The sequence below is a fragment of the Callospermophilus lateralis genome, chromosome 4 (genome assembly GCF_048772815.1).
Source record: "Callospermophilus lateralis isolate mCalLat2 chromosome 4, mCalLat2.hap1, whole genome shotgun sequence".
NCBI classification, from domain to species: Eukaryota; Metazoa; Chordata; class Mammalia; order Rodentia; family Sciuridae; genus Callospermophilus; species Callospermophilus lateralis.
The window spans coordinates 49,037,795-49,051,308 of NC_135308.1; the positions used below are offsets into that span (position 1 = coordinate 49,037,795).

The following is a 13,514-nucleotide window of genomic DNA, read 5'->3' on the forward strand; positions in this document are numbered from 1 at the left end:
ACCTTCTTTTGTATTTTTTTGACAAAATTTTGTAAATACACTTGGACTAGTTTTTTTCCATATTCATATTTTTCCTATTAAATATTGATATGCCAGGCTATATTCAGAGTACTTTGTTCGAGAGAATGACTATCCTTCATTAAATAAAAGCATTTTTATTTACCTCCAAATTTACAAATGTAGGGAGTTGTGTGAAAATTTTTTATATGAATACTATGGCTGCTTTTTAAAAATCAATACTAGAGAATACAAGGAAAATTATTCCCAATATTCTTAGACAACCTATATATGATTCATTTAACTAGTTTCTTTTTGAAATAACTAGTTTTCAATTGACTTCTAAGATAGCACATACTCTGTGTTTTCCTTCCTCTTTTCTGGCCATTTTTCAGGGGCCATGTATGTACATGAAGGTTCCTAGTGCCTCTTAGACTCTCCGCCCTTAATGGGAAAGGAGCTCAGGCCTTGATTCTCTAAGCAGCTTTTTCACCTTGTCTAGTGTTAAAATGCTATGAGTAGCTTGAAGACATCTATATTTATATTTCTAACCTAACCACTCCCTTGAGCTCACACATCAAACTGACAAAATATTCTAAAGAATTCTTGATTCTTACCCTACTCGCTTCTCCTTAAATTTTGCCTATCTCAGTAAATGGCATTTTAATCTGTTCTGTCATCGGGCCAACACCCCAGGAATCATTTTAATTGCTTTCTTTTCATACCCCACATCCAATTTATCAGCAAGTTCTTGTCTGTTCAGTCTCTAGAACACAGCTGGCCCTCAGTATCTGAGGATTCCACATCCACAGATTCAAATAAACATGGATTCTATTTGGAAAAAAAAAAAAACTGAACGTGTACAAACTTATTTCTTGTTATTTCTTAAACCACACAACAGTATATAGCATATAAAGATAATTTAAAATATTTGGGAGGATGTGCATAGGTTCTATGAGAATACTTTACCACTTTATGTAAGGGATTTGAGCATCTGGAGACTTTGTTTCTGGAACCAATCCCCCATGAATATGAAGGGAAGCCTGTTCTGAATCAGATTCCCTCTCACCACCTCAGCTGCTACTATGCAAGTCTGGTTTAGCATGGTCTCTTGAACTATTGCCATAGTTATCATCAATGGATATCCTGCTTCTGCCCTTTTCTTTGCACAGACTATTCATCAAATAGGACAAGAGTGATTTTTAAAGACATAATGCAAAAAATATCTTACATTTATTCAAATACCCCTTCACTGTTCTTAGAATAAAAACCAAACTCCTTTCTGTGGCCCGCAGGTCTAAGATGACTCATCTCCTGCCTACCCTCTAATTTTATTTCTTGCCAGTTTTCTCTTCATATTCATTGGAGGATAAAAAATGCAATGAGGCTAGCATGATCACGGCTATTGTATGGATCTTAAAAGTTTGCCAAAAGCCCAGGGAAGTACTAACTGAACTTAAAAATAATCATAAGCAAGCATTTTGGGAAGTGGTAGAAATTTTGTGGGGGCATAATGGAAGGTCTTTTGATCACTGGGGGTCATTTGATCATTTTGATCATCCCCCAAAGGAGAGTATGGGATCCTAGTGTCTTCCTTTTTTTTCTCTTTGTTCCCTGGTCACGAGGTGAGTGATTTCACTCTGCCATCTACTCCTGCCATAATGTGCTATTTTACCATGTCCTAAAGCAATGGGGCCAGTCAGTCCTGGACAGGAACCTCCAAAATTGTGAACCAAAATAAACCTTTTCTCTTTATAAGTTGATTTTTCTCAGGTATCTGTTATAGTGACAGAAATCTGACTGACACAATCATTCATTTCTGGCTATGAGATGGCAATTTCATTACCTGAAATAAAATTACAGATGTAGCAGTTTTGGGTGAGGTATTTGAATATGATTGGTATGACTAGATACAGAAATTTGAAGTTTAGGAATAGAAATATAGGTTTATTTAAAAAAGAAGAAGAAATATAGGTTTGTGAGACATCAACATAAAGTTAAAAATATTGAGCATCAATCTAGGAAAAAAATCAGCATTTTCCTTAAACTTATAAAAAAACTCATTCTATTTTGGAGCTTATGGAAAAATGTTGGCCCTTTTCAGATATAAAAATAAATGTAAAAATCCTAAATATTATCTAACTGAACTTAAAAATAATCATAAGCAAGCATTTGATAAAGTTCAAGTGAATTTATGATCTTAACAGGATTCAGAAAATGGAATATGATAAAACATCTTTCACTTGATAAACACTATCTGACAGAAGCCTATGGTAATCATCCTTTTTGGTAATGTAATTTTGGTTTCAGTGGAGAACAGGAATGTCCAATATCATCACTATTGTACAACCAGTACTGGAGATCTAAATATTTACAGAAATTTTCTTACAATGACAAGAAAGAGAAATAAAACATCAAAGAGATTAGAAAAGAAAAAATCATATTTGCCATGAAGAGTAACTTTTATATAGATAATAGAATTAAAATAAACTATTAAAATAATATATAATTACATAATCAATGTGTTTAATTTATAATAAAATGTACCTCATGACTGGATTATTAACATTAATTTATTCCCCTCTACCACTAAAAACCAATAAAAAATTATAGAAAATAAAAAATATTGACAAAATGACATAAGTCACAAAAGTACAGTGTGTAGGAGTTAATTTTTTTTAATGTGCAACATCTATATGGGTAAAATATTTCAGCTATTTAGAAGTTTTACAAGAAGACCTGAATAAATATATAGACACATGACAAAAATGAATTGATTTTAGAATTTTAGATTTTGTAGCTCTGTATTTTATTTAAATCTTCTGAGTAGGTTTCCTCTGGCACTGTTCTATCAAGGGAGACAAAATGCCATCTAATTATTATCAAGTGAAAATGGAAATCTGCCTGTTGCCATCTGGAATGTCTGTTGGATATACTCATTGATGGCAGCAGAGTTCAGTAAAACTCCATTGACAAAAACTGGGAGCAGGAGTTCCTTGATACTTAGAAAGATGTGGGAGTTTACTCTCTTAACTATGTCTCCATTAATACAATTAATGGGTGGTTAAAAGTGCCATTCACCATGTAGTCTCCCTTGATACCATGTGGAAGGGGACTTGTTAGCATCTAGCAGACATGTAAATCCTAGCTCCTCAGTTGATCTTCTTTTGTCATCATCCTTGTGGGAGATATGGGGACTCTTCATAACAATCTGATGAGTATGGAAGTCAAAGTTCCTTGTTTGACCTTTGCTTGCAGAAACAGCAGTTTTTGCTGTGGTATTCGGCTGGAGTAGTCATTGTCTAAGATTCTTTCTCCTGGTCTTATGGCTAATGTAGTAATTTAAATGGTGGTATCCAAGATGATATGTTCACATCTTAATTCTCAGAATTTGTGACTTGCAGCAAAGAAGTGGATACTATCTTATACAACAAAATTTGTAATAAAAGATTTAGGAGGACCATCTTAACAAGTATCATGATAAAAGACACACTGGGGATATTTGATAGATAGGAGGCAGTAAACAATAGAGGCTGAGGCAGTCACCTACTTGAGGTAATTTATTATAGAAAACTAGAAAGGTGATAGATTTTGGTATTAAGGAATAGGATGCTTTATGACATGTACTATAACACAAAGAGGTGGAAGTAGCTTTGGAATTATATAATGAATAGAAGATGAAGAATATTAAGGTACATGACAGTAAAAGTCTTGACTGCCTTGAATAATGTTGATAGAAATACAGATGTTAAAGACAGATGATGAAGACTGAGAAGGATGTTAGGAGCATGGTCGAGAAAGTTTCTATCATCTTGAAGAACACATTTACTATGAACAAAATATTTACAGAAATGAATATACTCTTGGTGTGATTCAGCAGTACAGCCAGAGGAATGAGAAGTTTTGTTCTATTTGTGTACAGTGCGTCATAATGCATTCTACTGTCATGTATAACCAATTATAACAAATAAATACAAATGTTAAGTCATTGCTTTTATTGTGGGCTCAGAAAAAAATAAGAAACAAACAAACAAACATAGTTGGACTCAGAAAAAAATAAGAAACACATTACCGGAAATTGAAGGAAAGATTATCCTTTTTATATAGAGAAGTAAACTGGCTGAATTGTGTTCTGATTTTGTGAAAAGCAGAGTTTGTAAGTAATGAATTTGGTTATTCGCCTGAGATTCACAAGCAAAACACTGACAATACAGCCTGGCTTCTCCTTGCTGCTTACAATAAAATGCAAAAAGGATGAGATAAATTGAAGAATTGTTAAGCAAAAAAGAACCAGAACTTGATGGGGCTCAGTGGCAGAGCACTTGCCTAGCATGTGTGAGGCACTATGTTTGATCCTTAGCACCACATAAAAATAAACAATAGGGCATGCTATCCATCTACAACTATAAAGAATTTTTAAAAAAGATGAAAGAAAAGAAAAAAAAAGAATCAGCACTTGATTACTTGGGATGTCCTTGGCCTACCAAGATTGCAAAACTAAAATTCAAAAATTCACTCTGGGAAAGTGCCCTCCTGGAGAGAGAGTCAAGGGTGTGCTGGACAAACTTTCATAGAAGAGATTAGGCATATGACTCATGGCATATGACCCACTCAACCATTTCAGTAAAAGTCAGGAATGGAATTATTCTGGAAAATATGTGGAGGGCCCTCTTGTCTAATGGTGTGGAACTCCATGACATACACAGGAGACCTACATTATTTTTGAGAATGTGTTATCAACAGAAATCAGCTTAGATTAAAGGGACACAGGATGAAAGGAGGGAAAGGCTAGTGAAATTCCAAAACTACAGGCAGGAAATGGGCTGATCAAACTATTAGGCTGCAAGCATGCTGTCTTTCTGGGGTGGGGTGGGGGTGAAGAAAGGAAAAATAATTTTAAGGGCAGAGTCATTGGCTGAGCAGATACAGAGTTAATGGATGCAGACCTAGTAAGTTTCTGTGGCAGAATCAAAAGTCTGTGGAGCCACTATGGACATAAAGTAGTCCATGGTGCCACGGTGAGCACACATGCAAAGATTAACAAAGCTGCTATAGGTCTAATAGGCAGAGCCAGAAACCAATTTACAGAACTTGAAGCATAATGGAATTTGCCCTGCTTGAAATCCAAAATTGGTGGGACTGATGACTTCATTATTCCTTCCATTTTTCCTTATTGGTTTGGGAATGTCTATCATATGCCTATTCTACCATTGTATTTTGGGAGCAGATTACTTGTTTCCTAATTCCATAGGTCCACAGATGGACAAATTTTGTCCTAGATTATAACTGGCCTGAATCTCACCCACACCTGATTGAGATGATGAAATTCAGGACTTTTAAGCTGATATTTAGGTGAGAATATGGCCTCAGAGTTCATTCTGTAATTGGTAGACTTTTGGGGATGTTTGACAGACATGAATTCAGGGGATCCAAGGGTGACCCCAAATCACATCCAAAGCCCCAGAACCTGTAAATGTTATCTCACATGGCAAAATGTGTGACTGCATAAAAATCCTGAGAGGAGGTACTTATCCTACATTTTCCAAATTGGCCCTAAATCTAATGACAACTATTATCATAAATTATATACAGGGGAGATATGGAGGAGGCTGTGGCAACATATTCTTGAATCAGAGTTGCAGCCACAAGTCAGGATTGTCTGGATCCATCAGATATTGGAAGAGGCAAGGAACAGAATTTCTCTTTAGAGCCTACACAGGAGATATGGTCCTGTCTACATCTTGATTTCAGAAGTCCAGCCTTCAGAACTGTGAGAATAAATTACTATTGTTTAAGCCAGGCAATTTGTAGTAATTTGTTATAGCAGCCCCAGGAAAACTCAAAAAAGAGAGCATGCTTTTCTTGGGACCTTTTTGTCTGTGCCCATTAGCTAGCTTCTCCAGCACCCAATCTGGGATATATGAAAGAGAAAACCCAAAGAACTCACTACCAATGTCATTCCTCAAATCCCAAGGTCCCTATACAGTCTGCCTTACCCTCTACCTTCTTATATTTGCTCATATATAATGTCCAAAGATTTTAGTTGTACTTAACAAAAAGAAAAAGCATATCTACTTCATCTTTTTGGAAAAAGAAGTCTTAACTCTTGGGTTTTCACTTTTTTAATTAGAATGGCCCATGACAAACTTTTCAAACCACTGCTTTGGCTATGTCATTTTCTTGTTCAAAATTCTTGATGATTTCTAATTGCCTATGAAACAAGTCCACAGCCCTTAACCCAGCCTTCCCTCCTGTCCCAGGGTTTCTTGTCTTATTTCCCACTATGTCCCTAACCAAGATTTCCAAAATCATGCTTTCTCAAACCATAAATCCTTTGGATATTAATGTTAAACACACATGGGGAGGGGTGAAATTCTATGATCAAATGACACTGGTCAATAATAAATTTACCTAAAGTTAAGCCAGTTCCTTTATTATAAGACTTTTCAGAGATTTTACTAGTATACAGAGCAAATCTCCATAACAAGTAGTTTAAGCATGAAGAATTTCCTAAACTTATTTGACCAGGCACTTGCCTCACACTATCTCCATGGAAATTACTTCATGAAATTCCTCTACTTTAAGTCTTTTTTTTTTTTTTAACCAACAAAACATACCTGTTTATGATCATCTGAATTCATTTTTCTTGCTTTTACATATAAAATCATTTTATGAAATGCTGAAGCAGAGCTACAACATTGTTTATGATCCAGATAATATTCAATTTTATAAAATTTTCCATTATGCTGGATGTTGAGTTCAGAAATTCTAACCATAGGTATTATAGAAATGGACTGCAGAATCCAGTCTAAGTATTTCAGTCACGTTTCAAAATAAAGAAACTATAAAATAAACTAATTTAATAATACTGCTAGATGATATGAGAGGCTGAAACACCCCTACCCCACCACCACACAGAGACATTTTTTACAAGGTTAAAAAGGTCAGTAGGCTAGTCATTGACCGATACCCTTTTCTTCTTTCCCTCTTCTCCAGGATAACTTACTCCCAGGTCATCTTTGGAACTCAAAAGAAGGTAGTAGCTCTTCATCCTGTCCCTCGGAAGTCACTCTGTAGCTGAAAGGACTGCAGACAATGGGGGCTTGGCATTACTACAACCTTGCTGAAAGGGGGATGACCACGATGCAGTAGGTAAAAACTTTTTTTAGCAGCAATGAAATAAAAAGGAACAGAGATGGGTTCTGGCCAAACCTATGATTTAAAAGTCTGTTTAAGAGAAGCTGAATCCAGACGAAGTCTTAGCTGTAACATAAAAAGGGACAGTGGATCAAGGCCTCCCTGGAGCTCAGGAGAAGTCAGAAGAGGGCAGGCTGGCACCAAGTACCATTTCTAAAAGATTCAAGTTAGACATCTGTCCAGTGGTCTGTGTGGCAAACCATACTCTGAGCACTCTTTTCATAGCAGAGGAAGTAGCTGCTGAGGCTCTGTTTCCCTGAAAACTTAACTGGTATCAACATTTACTGGGCTTCTATAATGGAGGACTTCCAGTGTACAGACAAGGTACTGGCATGGTTTGCTGAGGGCCACAACTTTGGTCCGGGGTGAAAAACACAGATGCTGGGGAAGTAAGATCTCCATCTAGATGCTGGAGAGCACTGGGACGTCAATACCACAGGAGCCTCTGTAGGAAAGTGGCAGGTCAGGTGGTCTAGGCCCCCAGTCATGAGGCTTGCTCCAAAGCACTCTGTTCTTCATCCTCTGTCTGTAACCAGCTCCAGTCCAGAGCCTGCAAATCAATACACATGTTAGACATTCTTTCCTTTTCAGGAGGCAACCGATGCAATTTCAAAGTAAGTTTAAAGCCTTCTGTCAGGAACAGTCCTGTTATTGCAGGGCACTCTTGAACTGAGCTACATATTCAAACCATGCAGAATATTTTTGTATCAGCTCAAAGCCCTATGAAAACTAAAAAAAGAATTTTAGTACTACTAGTAGCTCACAACACTTACATACTCACTGTAAAGTAATACTGAGAGTTATCACCTCAACTGTAAGTTTCCAATCTCACAAGAGGAAATGGCCTGATGAGAAACGCTTCTCTCCTGGCAGAGGTCAAGTAACAGTGAAATGATCAAAATATATATACAGCTCCAGGAGGTGAAGAGAAATAAGAGATACAGAAAGTTCCCACAAAGGAGGACACTTGAACAAATCAGAGACGACTACAACTGGCAGTAGTGTCCTCTTTGATTTTTCTTAGAAGTTAGGGAAGAGTTAGCAAATGATTATATTAGCAGAAAAGGTTTATTTAAACATCTAAGGGAAAGATTTAGGATCCTTGCAGTGATTTCAGTTTTGTCTTAATGTACCTCTCTATCTTGGCTGGGTTTTCCTCATGTAGCTTCCTCATATCAGTACTGCCTACTGCTAAGCTAAGTGTCTAAGGTACAGAGCCATGAGAAATTGCTGTTTTGTCACCAGAATCCAGCACAGCACCCAACACAGTTGCTCAGCAATAGTAGCCAAGGTGGGGCAGGATCTTCTAGGAATAATGTTGCCTCCTCATCAGGATTCAGTCTTGTAAAGATTAAAAAGGATAATGCACACAATGTACTTAGAAACATGCAATAATCAATAGCCATTAATTATTATGAATCACAAAAAAGTACTAGAAAATCATAAATACATACTGAGACCAAGGCTAATGTTGGGTTGCCTTTTCGTTTTCTCTTTTGCTATAGGAAAAAAGGGCATGAAAAGATAGAGTTCCCACAAGCTATTACCATCAAACTCTGGTCCTGCTCCTTCATGGTGTCTTGCATGGCATTTTCTAGCTGGGTGCAGAGAGTATGTGCTTCAGCCACCAGTTCTTCACTAAAGATAATGATCAATTATTAGAAAGGATCATAAGTATCTTATGAAGCTAATACTACAGTTGAAAATATGCTAAAGAACCTTTGACACTATTTTTTGAATGACGCAACAATTATTTTGATCCTAAATGTCTTAACACCATGTCACTTTCTAGTGATTCCATTCATCTGATTAAGTACTTCGCAGAAGCCCAAATCCAGTCATGAGTATTACTGTTCAAAATGGGAAAAAGTAAATAGATCTGTTTAATTAATAAAGCAAAACAGCTTTTTGACTTACTAGATAGCTATACTGAATTCTTTTCAAATTGCCAAAATCTAAAGGTATCCTCTTAAGTAAATTATTTCCTAGTTTTTGAAATGGAAAAGAAAGAAAGGGTGGGGGGAGGGGAGTAAACAGTTCCCTGGGTTTCTACAGTTCTTTTTAAAAATTTTTTAGTTTTAGGTGGACACAATATCTTTTATTTTATTTCTATGTGGTGCTGAGAATCGAACCCAGTGCTTCCCACATGCTAGGCGAGCATGCTACCACTTGAGCCACATCCCCAGCCCTCCACAGTTCTTTTTGATCTCTGAAATGCATAGTTCTGGGATATTATTTCATTGAAACTGATCTCTCTTTTCTATAGTAAGAAATGCATGTTTCTTTTCATGAATGGGCCACCATGAGACTAAGGAGATTCTGTCAAACCATTTGTCCTTTTCTGACCTCTGCTTTATGACATGGAGAGACCAGAGAATCTCTATGCTCTCAGTACAAATTTTCTGAACTTTAAGAATACCACTGGAGGAAAAACACCAAGTATAGGACAATGGTGCCCTGGAATTTACTTTGCCCTGTAAAACTTGGTGGGAAAGAACAAAATCCTGGGTGGGAAGGAACCAGCACATTTGTGCTCAGGCTCATCTACAGGACTTCTAGCTAAGTTAAAGGCTCAGTATCAGCTCAGAGAGTCACGTGACCTGTGACCAGATTGCAGTCCTCCAGAAGTTCACAAGAGGTAGGGGACATAATGAAGAATCTAAGGTTGTGCATGATTAAATACCAAAACTGGCAACAAACTCCCCAAGGACAAGAACAAATTCTTTCAAAACATTTTGATATATAATTTATATACCACAAAGTGTGCCTGTTCAAAGTGAACAATTCCATGGCTTTAGTATATTTATAGGGTTGAACAATCATTACTATGATTGGTTTTAGAACATTTTTTCACCCCTAAAAGAAACCTAGTACCCGTTATCAATCAGTCCTTTCCTCCTCCCCACTAACCCTAGGCAATCATTACTTTATTTTCTATGCCTACGGTTTTGCCTACAGGAACTGATTTAACCATCTCCAGTACTTAGGGATAAGCACACAGAAGGTGCTAAATAAATGCCTATGGAACTGAACTAGAAAATAAATCCTAAGAAGGGAGCAGGGCATGTGTGGATGTTCAAGGCTTTGAAGGAGGTGGAAAGCAGAGAAAAACAGTGTGCCCAGTGTGTGGGAGGACGACCACAGTGAAGGGCACCTGAGGAATGACAGCTTGCTCAGTAAGGACAGCAGTTCTCATTCTTCCACATGCAGCAGAATCATCCAGACAGCTTGTAAGACACAGACTCCTAGGCACCACCACTGTTTCAGAGCTTTGGTGGAACCCAGGAATCTACTGTTTTAACAAGTACCTGGATGTTATTGCTGCTGCTGGTCTGGATGGGATTTTTTAAGAACTGGCTAGTGCAAGCAGTTTGTAAGGGATAGTGGATAAGCCCAAGAGCCACAATGAGGTGCTTGCAAGTGCCTGAAAAAGTTCAGACCTGATCTAGAATGGAATGTGAAGCCACTGTTAATGGAATGTGAAGCCATTGTTAAAGTAACTACTTGGTCAGAATAGTATTTGTCAATACTTGGCACCAGGGTTGGGGTTGAAGCTTAGTGGTAGAGCTCTTGTCTATAACGCACAAGGCACTAGGTTCAATTCTCAGTTTCGAATATGAATAAGTAAATAAATAAAAGGCCCATCAACAATTGAAAAAAATATATTAAAAAAAAGTCTAGGCAGCAGTAACAGATAGGAAGCAGAAGCAGAAAGCCTTACTAGGAAAAGGGCTGAAATGTTCTGTTTGGGAATTCCATTGAAGTGGTTCAGGAAAAAGGAAGGAAAAGAAGGGATGAATGGGAGATGAAGAGAGGCCCTGGGAAGAAAAATAGTAACTTGCTAACTCAAAATGTAGGTGAATGGGATGGAGGAGGCCAGACAACCCAGGTGCGAAGGGAAGATGGTTTTGAAGAAGAGATGATTGTTGATAGACTATATGTAACAATATGTGACTGACTAGAACTGTATCCTCACTAAACAATTAGTAATCCACCTAGGACAAGGAAACTACTTAGTGGGCAAGTTCCAAGGGACTATGGGAGTAAAATATGAATCACCTTTGTCACTGTAAAGGCCTTGCATATATAACAAAGAGAAGCATGCACAAAACCAGTAGATGTTTATCAGTGATAAACATAATTTCCGTTTCCATGGTCTCCTGATATGCCCTGAATGTGACACTAGGCATTATTAATTGTGACTTACCTTTTCTTGGCTGACTCAGGTAAGCTGTCAGGGGCAGTGGATGGCTGAGACATCAGCTGACCGGGGTGACTAAGTCGAGAAGCATTCATGCTATCTGGGCTTCCACTGACAGGACCACGGACCTTGCTCTGAAGGACAAAACCCCAAAACAGTCAACAAAACCAATTCGGCATTCGTACCACATTCCTCTTGAGACAACTGGCTGCAAGACACCATAACTATTCCTAGAAACTACCAGTCAACATTTCTATCCGTGACAACAGCTGGAGATATTGCATTATGCCTCAAAAGTTGAGCTGGGGATACATCTCAGTTGGTAGAGTGCTTGCCTTGCCTCGCATGCTCAAGGCCCTGGGTTCAATCCCCAGCACCAAAAAAAAAAAAAAAAAGAAAAAGGTGTTTCTGTATCAATATATATGCTTTTTGAAAAAGGACTCTAAATATAGAGAACTTGAACACCTGAATTTGCAGGCTTTATTTAATTTGATTCCTGGAGTACTCTTAAACAAAAGAAAGGTATTTTTACTCTTCCAAGGAGAATGAGACACACAAAAATAGGAAACTGTGTGAACGGCACAATCTGCAGTAGAGTTAAGAAGAAAATGCAGCTGCTCTGAATTCCAGGAGCAATGCAGCCACTGCCCTTTCAAGCAGGGGGTCAGCCAGTGGCTCTAGCTCCAGCTCTTTGCACCTCTTCATATATGCAGCCTGTGAACATGACCTAGTGTGGATATGATCTACTGTAAACATGACCTACTGTCATCTTCTCTGCACCTCAGGCACATCTATGAGTCTTTGGACACCTCCTCCTCCATCTGCTCTACACTCACCATCCCTGCTTCTTACCCTCATTGGAGGCAGCAGTTCTACAGTCTCTCCCTAGATGTCAATCTGGAGACCTTTCTAAGCTTATACTCTTCTCTGGCTAAACATTGAGGTTGTCTTTAACCAGACTTTCAAATATGCTAACTTTTTTATATTTATTTTTTAGTTATAGGTAGACACAATATCTTTATTTTATATTTATGAGGTGCTGAGGATTTAACCCAGTGCCTCATGCATGCTAGGCAAGCGCTCTACCTCTGAGTCACAATCCCAGTTCCTCAAGTATGTTAGCTTTGCCCTTATCTATCTGTTGTGCCTTCCCGGCCAATCAACCACCTACTCCTTCATTTCTTCCCTGGGTCTATAATTATGGGTGGCAGATCATTTCTACACAATCTGCTCCTAACATTCTCCTGTTAGGTCCTGTGCACCCACCACTGCATGGCCCCTCATAGTGAGTACTGAGGTTTGACAGAGTGCCAAATCTGGACTCCAGCTGCCACCAGAGTGATTCCCATAAAACCCAAATAGGATCATATAGTTTTCATACTTGTGTTCTTTGATATGAGGGAAGAACAAATCCTGCTATATTTCCTTAGACTTTGACAATACAGGGTGGCTTACATGAGCTAACCCTTGACCTTCCCAGATTTCATTCTTGGTGAAACCCTTTCTCCAACACCACTGCAACCTGCTTCTGCCACCCAGAATGCACCACTCTCTTCCAGGCCTCTATGCTTTCAATGAAGCAATCCAACTGTATTGGAATGTCCTTACTGCCATTCCCCCACCTAACTCCTATGTACTCATCAGGAGCCTTTCTTGTCGCTCCCTCACCTCTCAGATGAAAGCTGGCTTTCCTCCCCTCCATTCACACTACTGCTCATGCGTACTACAGCTATAGCTGCTTTTTAGCACTTCTTGCTCTAGATTGTTCTCATTCATGTCCTTGTCCATGGCCTTTGCCAGATTATGAACTTCCCAGGGCAGATGTCATGCCCTGTCCCCACTGTATCTCCAGTTTTCATCATACTGCTGAGCAAGTAGCACTCAAAGAATGCAGAAGGCAGGTCAAGTTATCACCTGTGCAGACCTCAACTTCTCTCTCCTTCTTGGATTATCTCCTCCTTTTTTCTTTATCATTTTTCTGATAGGAGAAAATGCTGCTCACACCTTCCAAGGCAAATCCATCACACTGCTCCTGATCCTAACTCTTTTCGGGTCTCAGGACCAGATTAATCAACTGTCCCCCACCTCTCTCTGATTAAGGATCTCCTGGTATACTGTC

General features: G+C 38.4%; 1 protein-coding gene across 1 annotated transcript in view; it reads right to left on the bottom strand.

The window, feature by feature from the left end:
* Positions 1 to 6,403: 6,403 nt before the first annotated feature.
* Positions 6,404 to 13,514, bottom strand: part of Ikbkb (inhibitor of nuclear factor kappa B kinase subunit beta) — a 48,423-nt gene continuing 41,312 nt past the window's right edge. Inside the window, exons 20-22 of the mRNA XM_076853802.1 lie at positions 11,402 to 11,529; positions 8,742 to 8,832; positions 6,404 to 7,744 (exon numbers count right to left, since the gene is read on the bottom strand). Of these exons, the coding sequence (XP_076709917.1) occupies positions 7,679 to 7,744; positions 8,742 to 8,832; positions 11,402 to 11,529 (285 nt within the window). The 3' untranslated portion in view covers positions 6,404 to 7,678. The remainder of the gene's footprint in view (positions 7,745 to 8,741; positions 8,833 to 11,401; positions 11,530 to 13,514) is intronic.